The sequence below is a fragment of the Betta splendens genome, chromosome 24 (assembly GCF_900634795.4).
Source record: "Betta splendens chromosome 24, fBetSpl5.4, whole genome shotgun sequence".
Taxonomy (NCBI): Eukaryota; Metazoa; Chordata; class Actinopteri; order Anabantiformes; family Osphronemidae; genus Betta; species Betta splendens.
This window is the reverse complement of record NC_040901.2, coordinates 5,860,580-5,875,082: the sequence shown is the minus strand read 5'-3', so window position 1 is coordinate 5,875,082 and position 14,503 is coordinate 5,860,580. Positions and strand designations below refer to the sequence as shown.

The 14,503-nt window shown below is 46.0% G+C and overlaps 2 protein-coding genes and 1 long non-coding RNA gene across 6 annotated transcripts in view; 2 read left to right on the top strand and 1 right to left on the bottom strand.

The window, feature by feature from the left end:
* Positions 1-996: 996 nt before the first annotated feature.
* napbb (N-ethylmaleimide-sensitive factor attachment protein, beta b) lies at positions 997-5,843 on the top strand. Its single transcript, XM_029140362.2, has 11 exons — positions 997-1,206; positions 2,294-2,373; positions 2,557-2,673; positions 3,081-3,127; positions 3,432-3,509; positions 3,636-3,691; positions 3,893-3,977; positions 4,082-4,186; positions 4,261-4,329; positions 4,420-4,470; positions 4,777-5,843. The coding sequence occupies exons 1-11, from the start codon at positions 1,106-1,108 to the stop codon at positions 4,876-4,878; spliced, it is 891 nt and encodes a 296-aa protein (XP_028996195.1). The 5' UTR covers positions 997-1,105; the 3' UTR covers positions 4,879-5,843.
* gzf1 (GDNF-inducible zinc finger protein 1) lies at positions 5,344-9,959 on the bottom strand. 3 transcript variants are annotated; one of them, XM_029140356.3, is made up of 8 exons: positions 9,819-9,959; positions 8,300-9,285; positions 8,037-8,220; positions 7,770-7,939; positions 7,556-7,650; positions 7,325-7,492; positions 7,079-7,236; positions 5,344-7,005 (listed from the first exon to the last, which is right to left on the bottom strand). In XM_029140356.3, the coding sequence occupies exons 2-8, from the start codon at positions 9,268-9,270 to the stop codon at positions 6,292-6,294; spliced, it is 2,460 nt and encodes an 819-aa protein (XP_028996189.1). In that variant the 5' UTR covers positions 9,271-9,285; positions 9,819-9,959; the 3' UTR covers positions 5,344-6,291. The 3 variants fall into 3 exon arrangements, with proteins under 3 accessions (XP_028996189.1, XP_028996190.1, XP_028996191.1); XM_029140357.3 differs by lacking the exon at positions 9,819-9,959 and adding an exon at positions 9,747-9,816; XM_029140358.3 differs by lacking the exon at positions 9,819-9,959 and adding an exon at positions 9,719-9,735.
* The window catches only part of LOC114849200 (uncharacterized), a 7,610-nt gene continuing 2,210 nt past the window's right edge, over positions 9,104-14,503 (top strand). The window contains exons 1-4 of one of the 2 annotated variants that reach the window (XR_008693870.1): positions 9,104-9,244; positions 11,168-11,263; positions 11,359-11,479; positions 14,406-14,460. This is a non-coding gene — a long non-coding RNA (uncharacterized LOC114849200). Of the gene's footprint in view, positions 9,245-11,167; positions 11,264-11,358; positions 11,604-14,405; positions 14,461-14,503 lie in introns of both variants that reach the window. The other variant, XR_008693871.1, reaches the window with a different exon arrangement.

The window sequence follows — 14,503 nt, the reverse complement described above, 5'->3', positions numbered from 1 at the left end:
AGAAATGTGGTTAGTCTGAGAGATTTAGACATTTGACATTCAGTGTATTTGTTTATATTTAGGTTTTTTCACAGGTTAAGGATAAGATGCAGTAACACGCATCCACTGCTGCCAGTGAAGTCTAAGCAGATTTGAATAATAAGATAAAACAAGTACAAGTAGTAGTAAGATAAGTTACATCAGTGTTCTCTTATCTTGTACTGTATTTGGCATCATTTACAACAGTGAACCTTGACACTGAAACATTGTAGGATAATCTCATCATTTGCAGATGGTTAAGATGCAGGAATTCATTAAAACAAATCAGAAAGCAAAAATGTGAAATACTTATTGCTAATACATGTTAAGGCAGTTCGAGTAATGGTCTGACAAAGCAGAAGTAGTAATAAACACAGATGCGATGCAGCTGTGCATTATGCTTCGGCTTCAGTGTGTTGAAAGTGTTTTTCAACAGAAAAAGGAACTTTAATCTGGCCTAAAGTCAAATCATCAACGAACATGTTGGAAAATTGGGTTGAAAGCACATTAGTTGACTGATTCTTAGAAATCAGATAGTCTGTCACCAATTATCCAAGTGTACTTTAATAGTAACTTTAATAATAGTTGTTGTCTTGGGTAAGTGAACTACTACCAGGCAGTTTTTATAATACCCATGTGGACGGTGTCTGGACCAGTCCTAATACTTGTAATACTTTAGCGCCATCTACTGTAGAGAATAAACATAGACAATTTTCAGACGCTAATAAATTAGTTAGTTAGTGTCTTTTGTATGCACTTATATTGATGAGTTAGGTCAAATTAAATTATTAAAACTCAATTTGAAATGAAAACTATAAATATATTTGCCATCGTATATTACCTAACACGGCAGATAAATTAACCTAATGTTTTTTTATTGGGACTTGTAGTTTCAACTGTCCTTGACGCAAACGGTTTTCGTCGCATCGCGCACTCAAACTCCCATGATGCAACGGCGACACCTAAGCCAATAGCTGGTGCACGCCCACGGCAAATAAACCCCATCGACTGTAATCCTCGCTGTGCGGCGCCGAGTCCTGGGTGTTTTCTGTCCTAATATAAGTTTTGTTTCGAGCACGGCGCGGGAATGGACAACTCTGGGAAGGAGAAGGAAGCCGTTCAGCTAATGGCCGACGCCGACAAGAAAGTCAAGTCGTCCGGCTCTTTTTTGGGAGGGATGTTCGGAGGGTAAGACAGCACTGCACCAAAGAACAAGCAGCTAGCATCGCAACTGTGCTGCAAAGTTGGCTCGCAGCCTATTCCTTCACAGACATTCCGGTATTATTTCCTAAGACAACCAATGTCACGTTGTACAAGTCCAGCGACACAGGACGGGGACCACTCGGTGGTTGTTTTAATTCCCCCTAAGTAGCTTAGCTTGCTTAGTTAGCCGTTGTTATTGTAAACAAACCAGCAGCTCAGATCCTCGTCGGCCTGGGAGCTGCGCAATTGGTTGTTATTAGCTAAAAATATACACGGTGACGGCTGTTGCACTTTCAGTCTCCGTATTACAAATATAAAGAAACGAGGTTATTTTTTAACTCTATTTAAACTGATTCTCTGTGCGTTATCAGTTTAGGTTTTAGAATTGGGTTGCATTGTATTTGCTTTCGCTAGCGGAAACACAAATATTTGAGTTAATCCCCAAATAGTTAAAGTGAATGAAGGCAGACACGTGCTGATAGGGTCTGTCTGAAGGCTTTAACGTTCCCACTCAGTCAATTAAAAACGATTTAACCCTCATGCTCACATAGCATGAAGTACTGACAACAAATACATGACGACATATGAACCACTTCACAATATTGCTGGAATATAATTTGAAAAATGGAGTTGTCAGAGAGGCAGATTTAGCATGTTGTCTAATCTAAAAACATTGAACTGATTCAGATGAAGGCATTGTTTCTTTGAGTGTCTTTCCTACTGTAGATGACCCCCCATGTTACTACATGGCAGTGCGTGATACTTCTGTGCAGGCTTCATACTGGTCACTCTGTGACGAAGCAACCAGTGATGTAATCCTTTGGGCAGAGCTTTATTACAGCTGCAAGGAGCTCTCATGGGCCCACTTCTATTCATGGAGGGACGGAGATGTATAGTTCCTGTGTAGAAGGATTTACATAAGACACTGCACCATCTGATCATTGTGTCCTCTTGACAGATGTCTTATCATGTTATTTATGGTCTAGATCACAATGTTTTTTTTTAGACTTTGTATGCTATAAGATTTTTACTGTATTTATTTTTTCAATTTATTATTTCTTTGTTTTCCCAGAGGACATCACAAAGTAGAAGAGGCATGTGAGATGTACTGCAGAGCGGCCAACATGTTCAAGATGGCCAAGAACTGGAGTGGTGCGTGAGGCTGTTTTTACTCTACTTTCAGCACATTTGACTCACTGTATGTTCTGTCTTTTTTCTGTACCTGCAAAAGGCAGCGTTTGTGCGGGTGCCACTCGCAAGATAAGGTGGCATTGAAGCAGGTCTGTACAGTATTCTTGTTTTGAGAATTGCTGTTGTACTTTTATCTGCCCACAGCTGCTGGAAGCGCGTTTTGCAAAGCGGCACGTCTCCATATGCAGCTACAGAACAAACATGACTGTGCCACCAGTTTCATTGATGCAGGAAATGCCTACAAGAAGTCTGACCCTAATGGTAAGAAAGCGAGTTTAAACCTGGTAATCCACTTTTTATTCCTTTAACTTCTAACATTTATACTTTACTTTTTTAATGGAATGCATGAAGGTTCCTTAAAATCGCTTTTGCAAAAATGCTTAGTTACATTCAGTGAGAAAACAATAAGTAACTAGTGTTACTGAGAGTATTCCATATTGTTGACTACCTAAGTGTGTTGAAATAAGGCTTTTCAAGTGGGACAAGACCTCTGGGTTGGGTTGCTGGCTGCAGTTTTTGGATTATAGACAAGCGAGGGTATTGCTCGTGATCTTATTTTAGACTTCATATCTTTTGTAAATACCTATTTGACTGAACTTGGGTGAGGTGCACTTAAAAATAACAACACTAATCATGTCTAACTCATTTTCTCTTTATGCTGCCAAAAGAGGCAATCAAGTGTTTAAATGCAGCCATCGATATATATACAGACATGGTAAGAAGCATCTGAAAGTTTCCATCTGTGTCCTTCACAACAATACATCCAACCACATGATGCACCACTGATGTAGCAGTGTCTCTACATAACCCAGCACTCATCCACATATTTCCATCATGTTACTTCCTTTTACACTGATACCTTCATCCAGATAGGTATTTGACAGTGTTCTTAATGGGTGTTCATTAAAAAGCCAACACCACAGGCTAGTACATTGAGAATGTAGCAGAACAGTTGCTTTGACTGGAGAAGTGTCTGACAGATTCAGTACATGACGATTTCTCTTTTCCTCATCCTCCAGGGAAGATTTACCATCGCTGCCAAACACCACATCAGTATCGCAGAGATCTACGAGTCTGAGCTAGTGGATATCGAAAAGGTACCAATGTGTAGTCAGTAGTAATATAGTTAGAGAATATTACTAATAAACTCTAATAACCAACATAAGGTACATTTATTTTGACAAACACTTAATATTGCAATCTGTGCTTTTTCTCTTGTGAAGGCCATAGCACATTATGAACAGGCAGCAGATTACTACAAAGGAGAAGAATCAAACAGGTACGCTTGTGTTTCACTCACAGAATCCACCACGTACCAGTGTTCAGTTCTTACTGGGACATTTAAATACAACAGATAGACCCTTACTATTATAAGCAGCACATGTGCCTTTCCTACTGTAGCAAATTAAAAAGTTATAATATAATAATTATATAATAGTAATTTATATAATAGAAATATCACCTTTTTACTTTTTCTTAGTTCTGCCAACAAGTGTCTGCTGAAAGTGGGAGCTTACTGTGCTCAACTGGAGCAGTACCAGAAGGCTATAGAGATCTACGAACAGGTGTGTTCCACTTGTCTTCATGTGTAATGTCAGCAACACAGATGACTAATTATTCCGATTATGGTAATATATTGTGTGGTTTTTCTTCTTTGTCTCACATACAGGTTGGAGCCAACACGATGGACAACCCCCTGCTGAAGTACAGCGCCAAAGAGTATTTCTTCAAAGCCTCTCTCTGTCATTTCATTGTCGACGAGCTCAACGCTAAGGTGAACTTTGTGTTTCATCCTCAGGTTTCAGTTCAGGGACGTGTGGTTTGATTAATCATGCCGTGTCTCCACAGATTGCTGTAGAAAAATATGAGGAAATGTTCCCGGCGTTTTCAGACTCCAGAGAATGCAAACTGTTGAAGGTAGCACGATGCTGAGGAGGAGCGCGTCTTACTTTTTCCCCTTAATCTGCTCGGGTCCTGTGAGTAACCTACATTTTGTTGATTTAACAGAAACTTCTTGAGGCTCATGAGGAACAGAACAGCGAGGCTTTCACAGAAGCAGTAAGTCAACTTTTACAATAAGTTCTTTGGTGAGTGCAGGAATCCCACAGCTTCAGCTTTTGTAGCGCAGTTGGATCCCTTGTGTTTTGAGCATTGATGGCTGAATCTCTGGTATCCAGTCAGTCTCCCAGGACCACATGTTTATGTGAAACCAGTGTGGAGTAATGTGGTGAATCACTCTTGCCGAGTTGCTAAAAGAATTTTTAAGGTTAACTCAAAGTCAGAGAGAGAAGAGTCTGCATCTGGAATCATACTACTGTAAATCCTGCTCTGGAAAATAAAAGCCCTCTGATGTGTCCCTTGCAGGTAAAGGAGTTTGACTCAATCTCACGCCTGGACCAGTGGCACACAACCCTCCTGCTGCGCATCAAAAAGACCATTCAGGGAGATGAAGGAGATCTGAAATAAAAGGAAAGCCGGGCCACGTACGCAGCATGGAGGGACAAGACCATTGCGCATGCTTTTTCCAAACACGCACCCACCTCACTGTGTATAGCTCTCGGGGAGGACTGTCTGCTGGTGACTTCGAATATCCTGCTCACTGCTGTTCTGTCACAGTACGATCTTTGCTTCCCTCCAAACACATCTGAAGCTGGTCAGAATGTAAATCCTCCCGCCCTCACCTCTGTCTAGAGGATTGCTGCAAACCCTCTTTCTGCCGGAATCCCTGCAAGGGGGGTTTTAAAGCTGTATAATGAAATAAACAAGCTCTGCATGTTTTGTACAGTTGTTTCCTAGTCAGATGCAGCTTGTTTTTTTTTTTTTTTAGCTTGTTAACTCTATTTAAAATAGTTTAGCTTCAGTTTGTTGTACAGAAGACTATCATAGCGTGTATGTGTTCTATGTGCTTTTATTTGTTTGTAGTCATTACCATCCTTTTTTTTTTTTTTGTCCCTCCAGTCAGACGAGTGTCCTTTTGGCATCTTGGCCAATGATATGCACCATGTGGAGACTGTTAAACATTTGCACCTACTCACAACCCACATGATCAACACATAGTTAGGATTTTCTTACGTTGATGGTTATTGCTTAGAATCAGTTGTAATGTAATACCTCTGATGCTGTAATTTTGAATGATCTTTTGAAGCACTGACATGGAAAACCCAACATCATCAGTCACTCATCTCGTGCCGTGCCGTGTCGTAAACATCTCATTGAAGGTTTGCCGCTGCAGCGAACCTTCCAAATGGCCAGTTGCTAAGCATGTCATTGAATATAGTTTAGTGTTGCTTTATTCACTGTTGTCATCCAGACCAAAGTTTTTACCAAGAAGGCCAGTTACTCCAGGTATCCAGCTTCTTCCAGGTGGAACAGCAATGGACCTTTATTTGTATGCTTGTGCAAAAGGACAATAATAAAGGTATTATATTCCAGCTGTCTGTTAAAACTGTACAGTTACACCAAAACTAATTGTCAACAGACTTCAAATTATTTTCTAATGTGTATAGAAAGCTACATATAGTGTCTCAAAAAAACATACGTATTTGGTTTTAAATCTTAGGAATTAACAATCAGTTTTATTTAGATTCAATATGATTTGTGCCACATTTCACAGTATATTAGATAAACAATTATTTTGAATACCTTAAATATAGCCATGTTGTATCTTTAAAATGTAAATTGATAACGAGGTCCCTTTAATGAACATGACATGTAGAAGCGTGATGAACACGTAGAAGGTTAATCAAATACTGAAAGTCAGATAATAGACATACCACGCATTAAGACACTGTTAATGTGAAATTATGTAAAAAAGCAAATAAAACTGAAAAACTGATATCATACAATTATGGTTTACTAAACTGCATCATAAACAAGCTCCTAGGGATCATCTAGGATGCCGTCTTCTGTACTTTGCTCTCTGTCAGTTTGAACAGTAGCAGGTTGTTCCTCTTCTCTGGTACAGTTACCTACGATCACAGTTTGAAGATCAGGAGCAACCTCAGCCTCAGGAGCCGTCTTCGTCTCCGAAACCTGAGCCAAAATGGTCTGAGACGCAGCCGCTTCTAGCACGGACGATGTGGAAACAGTTGGGACCACTGAGACGGACGCCGACGCGCCGTCGGACGCGGGAACCGAGAGCGCGGACGCCGATCCGGCCGCCACAGGGATGGAACGAGCCATGGAAACAGGTATGGAGAAGGGAACGGAGATGGCTGGACCGTCCAAGGAGATGATACTGGTCCCCGTGCTGTCTGTGGTTACAAGGGGCTGGATCTGCGTCCCGGCGGGCACTTCGGTGTGGATCACCGTGATGGCGCCGAGGGCGTCCTGGCTGACCAGGGCAATAGCTCCATGACCGGTCCAGTCAGGTGGGAGAGTGACCGGCTCGGCTGAAACCTCCGCGTTTGTGCTGGTTTTAGCAGCAGCTTCAACAGCTGCTTTGCCGTCGCTGCTTTTTCTCGCTTTGCCCTTTTTCTCCCCCGCTGCCGCCGTCTCCGCCTTGTCTTTGGTGGGGCTTTTGGGCTTCTTGTCCTCCACGTTGCCCTCCAGCACGACAAGGTAGGTCTTCCAGGGAGCGTCCGAGTCGTGGATCTGCAGATCGAGAGAGCTCACGTTAGCCTTAGCCTTTGTGCTAAATCATGTGTTTACATGTGTTACTGCTGACCGTAGTGTGCCTGCGAAGGGTGGACTTGTCCGTGAAGGTGCGGTTGCAGAGGGCACACATGTACGGTTTCTCCCCGGTGTGAATCCGCTGGTGCCTCTGGAGGGCGTTAAGCTGTGTGAACTGCTTTTCACAGTCCTTACACCTGTACGGACGCTCACCTAGAGGGAAAAACGTGCACATTAGGTTCACTGATACCACAACGGCTGCTAAACAACAAAGCGACCAATGCACAATGGGAATAATTGCCTGTGTGTATCTTCAGATGCTGGTGGAGGGAGTTCCTCTGAGCGAAGCCCCGTCCGCACTGCTCACACTTGTACGGCTTGGAGCCGGTGTGGATGTTGGAGTGATGCCGCAGGTATTCCTTGGATGCAAAGCTCTTCCCACACGCCTCACACATAAAAGGCTTCTCACCTGAGAGGAGAACAGCGGTTTGAAATATCCGCTTAAGCATTTTGGGAACTGCGTCACTCTCACCTGTGTGTGACCGCTTGTGATAGGCCAGCATGTGCTTCTGAGTGAACCGGGAATCACACACGTCACATGCAAACGGCTTCTCTCCTGTGTGAGTCCTACAATATAATAGTAAGACAGAGGTAATAAGCTCTCTTAACATTCCCAGCGATCATCAGTAGTTGGTACATGATCACACTTCTGTCTTCATCTGATCAGGCATCAGTGAGTTCAGCACCTGGAGTGCATTTTAAGGGCAGAGTTCTGTGTGAACTTGGCCCCGCAGTCGTTGCACTGAAACGGCTTGGTGCCCGTGTGCGTCCTCTCGTGCAGCAGCAGAGCAGTTTTGGAGCTCAGCGACTTCCCACACTCGGGGCAGACGTGTTGCGTGTTCTTGCGTTCGTGCACCTGAAACGCAGCGGGGGATCAGATTTTTTTCTGATCAGAGATCAGAAAAAAACAAAAACAAACCAGCAGCTTCAGAAGGAATACGATTAACGCTCACTTGTCTCTGATGGCGAACCACGTCCTTCTTTCGCTTGAAGGTCTTGGTGCAGGACTCGCAGGAAAACAGCCTCTCGCTGCTGTGGACGTGCTTCTCGTGGATCTTCAGGTTGCTGCGGTTGGCGAAGGTCTGCTGGCAGGTGTCGCAGCGGTAGACGACGTCCGCCTTCACTCCGTGATACGTGCTGCGTCAGAAAGCAGAGTCAGACACGGGGCCTCATCTACAGAAACCAATGGAAGTCAGGAGCAGCCCCCACGTCCCACCTGATGTGCTTCAGGTAGCTCCTCTCATAGTGGAACGTCCGCTGGCACTCGGAGCACTCGAACTGAGCTTTCGATGCTCTTTTACCCGTCTGCTTCGACTGACCCTCCTCGTCCTCCCAAAACGACAAGCCGGTGTCTTCAGAATCATTGCTCTTCAGATCCTCACACTCCCACTCATCTGCATCGGAGGCCGGTATCGCCAGCGGCCCGTCTCCTTTCTCCGTCTGATTCTCTGGCTGAGCCTCGGCACCGCTCTCAGACTCTCCTTTGTCGTCATGTGTGACTTTGCTCGCGTTTCTCAATCCTCTTTTTTTAACGTTCAGACGCTTTCTAAATACCTTTCGTCCAGCCAGCCTCCGGCTTTGCTTTCTTTCCGGTCTTTTTTCCTCCTCCACTTTCTTTGCCTTGAATCTTTTTGTTATTACTTCTTTCTCAGAGCTTTGTGTTGGGAGCTTCCGCTTCAGTAACACACGTTTTGCTGGCTTCTTTGGTTGTTTAGTCCTTGTATCTCCCTTGGCCCCAGGCGTCTCCTCTTCATCCGTAACTTTGGACTTCAGTGTTTTCTTTGTGTGCTTTTGTAGAATTCCTGCACTCATGGCCTCACCGCACAGCGCTGACAGGGCCTTACAGTCCAAAGCCTGAGCAATTGCTTGAACGTCGCCAATCTTGTCTTTGGAGACTTCAACTTTACCGGTGTACACAAATTCCAAAAACTTGGAGAAGTCACTGAAGTGCATATTGGAGAGCAGCAGCCGGTCTGTGCCAGCATCGCCAGAGAGGAGGACCTTCTTGAAGTAGCCACTGGATGCTGCAAGCATCACCTGGTGGGCCTGGAACTCCTGCACGTCCCCCTGGTAGTCTACCTGCACGGTGACGTCACTCAGCTGACCCTGCAGCCTCATCTCGTGAAGCGAGGCGAGGATGTTGTCATGGTGACACTTAGAGGTGAGCTGGACAGCTTGGACCCCCATTATTCATTTGTGAAGCTGATGAAAACAAGACAAATACTTGATTGGTTTAAACTAGATGTTCATCGTTAATCATGCAACGTTTGGTTTTGGATCATTTTTCATTGGTGGGAGTAACTAAACTAGAGCCGCGGCAGTTAGCAGTTAGCTTAACCCTAGCGTTACGTGGTTTATGTTGCAAGGGGAAGCTAATATTAGGCTACATGCTTGACGAGTTTATTGAAACTGTGTAACGTTAAATACGAATAATAGTTAGTTCTGCAGCCACAGGCATTTGACTAAAGCCTGTTTATGTTAACTGCAGTAAACACATGTCAAATGTGATACTTTGAAAGCTTTTCTTCCTAATGTCCCCCGCTAAGATTTGTTACGGCTAACATTAGCATCACGCAGACAATCATAAACAAGCTAGGTTAGCTAACGAGCGCGTGAGTGCAAAACCAGCTCATACAAACGCGTTTAATGCACGTTTACCGCACCAGCCCACTGCACAGAAGCGCACGAGCGAACGGCAGCGGGCGAACTCCACAACATCCAGAACGTTTTCTTACCGTAAGCTCGGTAAAATAGCTCCCCTCACAAATGCTCTCCGCAGTGGAAGGTATTTCCTGTAGAAGTCGCTCCACAAACGTCCGGCGGCGAATCGGCTGATTTGGGATCAGTCCTTTCATTTGTAGTAATGTGTACGTTTGACTACCCGAGTTCAAGAGCCGATCCTGGATCGGTGTAGCAGTTTTATTGAACGTGAGCGCCTACTCACATGTAACACTGTTTTTCACTATTATTAGCATTATTAATATTATTAATAATACTGACGCTCCCTATTAATAATATTTTAATGCTACAATAAATATATTACTGTTATTACGGGTTTTACTGCGTTTGACCTTGCTAGTGCATTATTACCAGATGGCCACGCGGGGGCGCCATTGCACAGATGTACATGATTAGACAAAGCCGCTATTACTTGATTGAAAGGCAAATTTAACCTTCTTTTAGAGCCGATTTGTTTTTTCTTAAGCCTTATCCGTTTTTCCACAGAGTGCTGTCATACTAAATTGTTCACTGATCCGACTTGATCATTACACTGATTAGATAATAACTCGCCTCTTAAAAAAGGGCTCATTTTCTGTCCCTTCCTGATAATAGGAACAAGTCTGCTGCCCGGTACAAAAGTAGGCCAACACGTGGAAAGATTTAAGCTAATTGATTTACATTCAGACTAACATAAATTACCTACGTGGTTTCAAAAAAAAGCTTGCTGTCATTCCAAAGATGCATGGAAAGCTAGTTGAGGATTCACTGGGGTGTTGTTCTGCAGCTGCCAAGGGTTTTTTTTATTGCAGAGGAAATCCGTATACCTTACATTTGTCTTAATGAATTCTGCAAGCTAGCACTCCGCTCTGTTACAGTGACTCATGCTGCTCTCTAGACCAGTGCTGTGCAGACGGAGCTCTGATCTGGAACACTGTGTTCCCCTGGCTTTTATTACATACACACACTCAATACCATGTTTTATAGATGGTGTTTTCATACAATGGGCCCTTCCTGATTCACGGCTCTGATAAATCTGTGTGTGGAACTCAGCATCTGCAGATGTAATGATCTGTAACTGTTGTTGATGAGAATCAGAGGTATTTGCATAGACATTAATGTGGTGCAAAATACGCCTGGTGTGTTAAAGAAAAACAGAATCACTTCACTGAGACATATAAAATAATTGAACGCATATTTTATCGTCACTGCTACAAGTTTTGATGTTAAGGCAGACATTTACAGGCAAGAGCACCTTTAGTCTGTGGAGTCAGACAGGGGTCATGGGACTGTCAGTAGTACAAATCGAACCCATGTCACCTCAGTGCTTCTGCTTTGAGTTGTTGTCACAAGATGCTTTGTTCAGTTGAAGATGCCAGAGGAGCAGACTTGAGGTTTCCAAATGTCATCACCACATCTGCAGCGAGAAGGATTACCAGCTGCATCACCGAAACAACAAAAGGTCAAACAGTCAGAACATTTAAATCTACTTTCATCAGTGATACTGTCTGACGTTTCGCTTCGCCCGTGGGCACCTCGTGTTGTCACGAGATGCAGATTTGGAGGCGGGAGCCAGAAAATGACGGCCACGTTACTACAGACAACGCGCCGCATTGGTGGAATCCCAGCGCTGTACCATCACAGTGTCAGCGGAGAGGCAGCAAACACTGGCTGAAAGGTGAGGGACTCAGCAAACAGCGCGTCCCGCCGACGCTGGGCAATGTTTGCTCGGCTACGGGCGAACTCCTCCACGCAGCCGAAAATACCAGCGCTGACGTCGACGATGTGGGAAAATGTCCACGGTGAGAGGGAGAGGGAGGAAAAGCTAATCTCCAGGCCAAAGCCCATTTTGATTTGAGGCTAGAGACCACACACACACACACACACACACACTGTAAAAAGAAAAAACACAGTAGAATTCCAGAGTTTGGTGGTGACGCTTGCATCCCGGCTCGGTTTGTGCGCTGCAATCATGCAAACACTTTAATTTGGATGCAGCGTGGGGCAGTCGGTGTCCTTGCAGGACCTCTGGGCAGCTTCTGGAGGACTCGCCAGCAAACGACCCGAAGCGGCTCTGGTAAACAGCGGAGCGTGGACGTGTGGACGCTGCAGCGCTCTGTCTCCGCCTGCCTGGAGCACAGAGACGCCGGTGCCGGACCAGCAGAGCCCCCCGGTCCAACTCCAATTCTGTGGTGTCTTTCTCTCGCCTTCCAGTTAGCCAACTAATAGAAAACACGTTTCAGAAAATAGATTTCTGCTCACCAGTCAACAGGCATCAGTAGGTTTTTTTGAATCCGGCGGTTTATTTCTGTCTTGACACTGGAGCGTACTTTATTGATTTAAAGCCGCTGTTTTTAGCCTAAGGCTGTTTTTATCAATGGGCATGAAACTCCACACTTTTTGCAGTAATGAACCGGGGCAGGAGTCAAATGCTGTACGTGTTTGTGCAGACCCGTCAAGGCCAAGGTTGCTTGGGCTGAATACACAAAGATGCCCCCCCTTTGGTTCCTCTGTCACTGGCTCCAGGCCAGACCCCACTCATCCTGTCCAGCATCCAGCCCAAACCCCTGAAACCTCAGCATGACAGTGGGGTATTTGAATGCAATGATTCACAAAGTCTTCGATGGGATAATGAGGGAACTAGCCGACGCGCTGGCCCAGAGTCCCGGCGGCCTCGTCGACTCCTCATCCAGTTCATTCAGTTCACGAGCCTGACGCTGATGATACCGGCGCTGTGTGTGTGTGCTGGTGATTCTGTCTCGCTGACAACAGCCCCGCTGAGGCGCTGCTGCGGCTGCAGGCCGTTGCCGCTGTGCTCGGCTTCTCCCACACGGAGTCAACACCGCGCCAAAACACCCCTTGAATGAGTCCCGTCCTCTCCCCCTCAAATATGCTCCGTTTCAGCGAACAGAGATGTTTTTCTCCTCACTTTAGAAAATACTTTCCTTCCATTGATGAAAAGATATCTGGCATTCAGAGATGGAATTACTTTCCAAATGGCCTCTGACTCACCGTCTCTATTCCCAGCGCTCTCTTTGCACCCCCCCCCTCCTCCCTCCATCACACCCTCTCCACCTTCACTCGTCCTTGTGAGTGTTCTATTGTAACTGTATACAGCACTTAGCACTTCAGACGGCAGACGAAGCCGCTCAAGGACGAGCGCCCACTCCTGTGCTGCTCATAAATAGACTATTTGTTCAGGCTTACCAGTCACCTTACCCACCGGGCCCGCGTGGGCGCTTTGCGGACGCACCGAAATAGATCCGGGCCGCAGCCGCGTGCGGGCGGACCCGGGCCCCCGGCCTCCGGCCCGCAGCCAGGGAGCGCCGCTCGCACAGGGAGCGCGCTGCAAACGCACCATAGGGACTCGCAGAGTCTGTCCCCTTTTGTTACGCGCGAGCCGGCGCTCCGAAACAGGTGGTGTCACCTCCGCAGAGTTTCCCAGAATGCAACACTCCCCCCACCCCTTCTCCGCCTCTGTGAGACATGACCGTCAGCACATTCCTGGAGAGCTGGATCCCCAGAAGCAACAATTCCTCCTTCCTCTGTTCCCTCCCTTCCTTCCTGCCGCCCTCGTGTCCTCTCCTTGGCTTTGGTGGATTGCATCACTCGTCTGCCTCCCGGCCTCCTCTGCTCGGACCCTTTAATCACATACGGCAGGCTCACACGCACTCACGCACACACACACACACACCCTCTGTGGGCAGAAGGCACCCTCGTCAGTCCTCGCACTGGTTTTGTGGCCTCAGTTGGAATTTTATGGTTGGTTTGAGCAGAGGATTCTGGAGGATTTCCAGCTGCCCTCCAACAACTCTGCTCTCTCTCTTCTCTCTCAATCTGTTCGCTCTCCCCCTTCCCTCTCTTTTCCTTTCTCTCCCCCCCCCGCTGCCTCACCCGCTCGCCCTTAAGATCAGAAACATCTTGCGGTCGGGTTTGATCCCGTCTCACTCGCTCCCTCTCTCCGTCTGTCCCTTCCTTTTCTCTCTCTCTCCCTGTTTCACGCACGCACACTTACTGTGAAGCTGCTACACAACGCGTTCCCATTCAGGAAGCACACGCTGGGATCAGCTCCGTGCGCGCGCACACTCTGTCCCGAGTCAAGTCAACAGACGACCCAGCCAGGTTAACCCGGGGGTCACCAGGTCTGGAGTTGTGTAACACAGCAAACGTCCAGCTCTTGTGTAATACGTTCTAACCATTCATTCGTCAATGTCCACCAGTTAATGGAGAAAAACACTCTGTCCAGTGTTCAGACCTAACAAGCTGAAGGTTGCTGCTGAATGTGTGTCCTGTGTTTCCCGTTTCGTTGCATGTATTGTTAACCTGCGCGACGTCTTCCTCTCAGTAATTTCCATGACATCACTCGCATGGTTGTGAAACACCTCCGTATTTGCCTGGGCTCATTAATAAACATTCCTCTTTAGCGCCACTTGTAGTTAAAATCCCTACAGGACACGTTTAATGTCAGTCCAAACCTCAACCTCAGCCACGGATGAATAACGAGCCCACATCAAACCTTTTATTCTATCACTATCTATCTAGAGTAAGTGTGTAACAAATAGCATCTTTAGTGTTTATTGCTGATTCTTTGCGTGTGTTCCCAGGTGTGGGTTCATCTGACGGTACCTCGTCCCCGCAGCGCCGCTCCTCCATCTGATGGTAAGTACAATAAACCGCCAGCAGTTCTGCAGAAGCTGCCCAT

Excerpts from the sequence above, each read along its gene's own strand:
- napbb (XM_029140362.2), top strand. The coding sequence starts at position 1,106 with ATGGACAACTCTGGGAAGGAGAAGGAAGCCGTTCAGCTAATGGCCGAC. Across the intron at positions 2,674-3,080 it reads CAAGAAGTCTGACCCTAATG|AGGCAATCAAGTGTTTAAAT; the intron begins GTAAGAAAGCGA and ends TGCTGCCAAAAG. Across the intron at positions 4,471-4,776 it reads GCGAGGCTTTCACAGAAGCA|GTAAAGGAGTTTGACTCAAT; the intron begins GTAAGTCAACTT and ends TGTCCCTTGCAG.
- gzf1 (XM_029140356.3), bottom strand. The coding sequence starts at position 9,270 with ATGGGGGTCCAAGCTGTCCAGCTCACCTCTAAGTGTCACCATGACAAC. Across the intron at positions 7,237-7,324 it reads GCATCTGAAGATACACACAG|GTGAGCGTCCGTACAGGTGT; the intron begins GCAATTATTCCC and ends TTTTCCCTCTAG. Across the intron at positions 7,006-7,078 it reads CCCTTCGCAGGCACACTACG|ATCCACGACTCGGACGCTCC; the intron begins GTCAGCAGTAAC and ends CTCGATCTGCAG.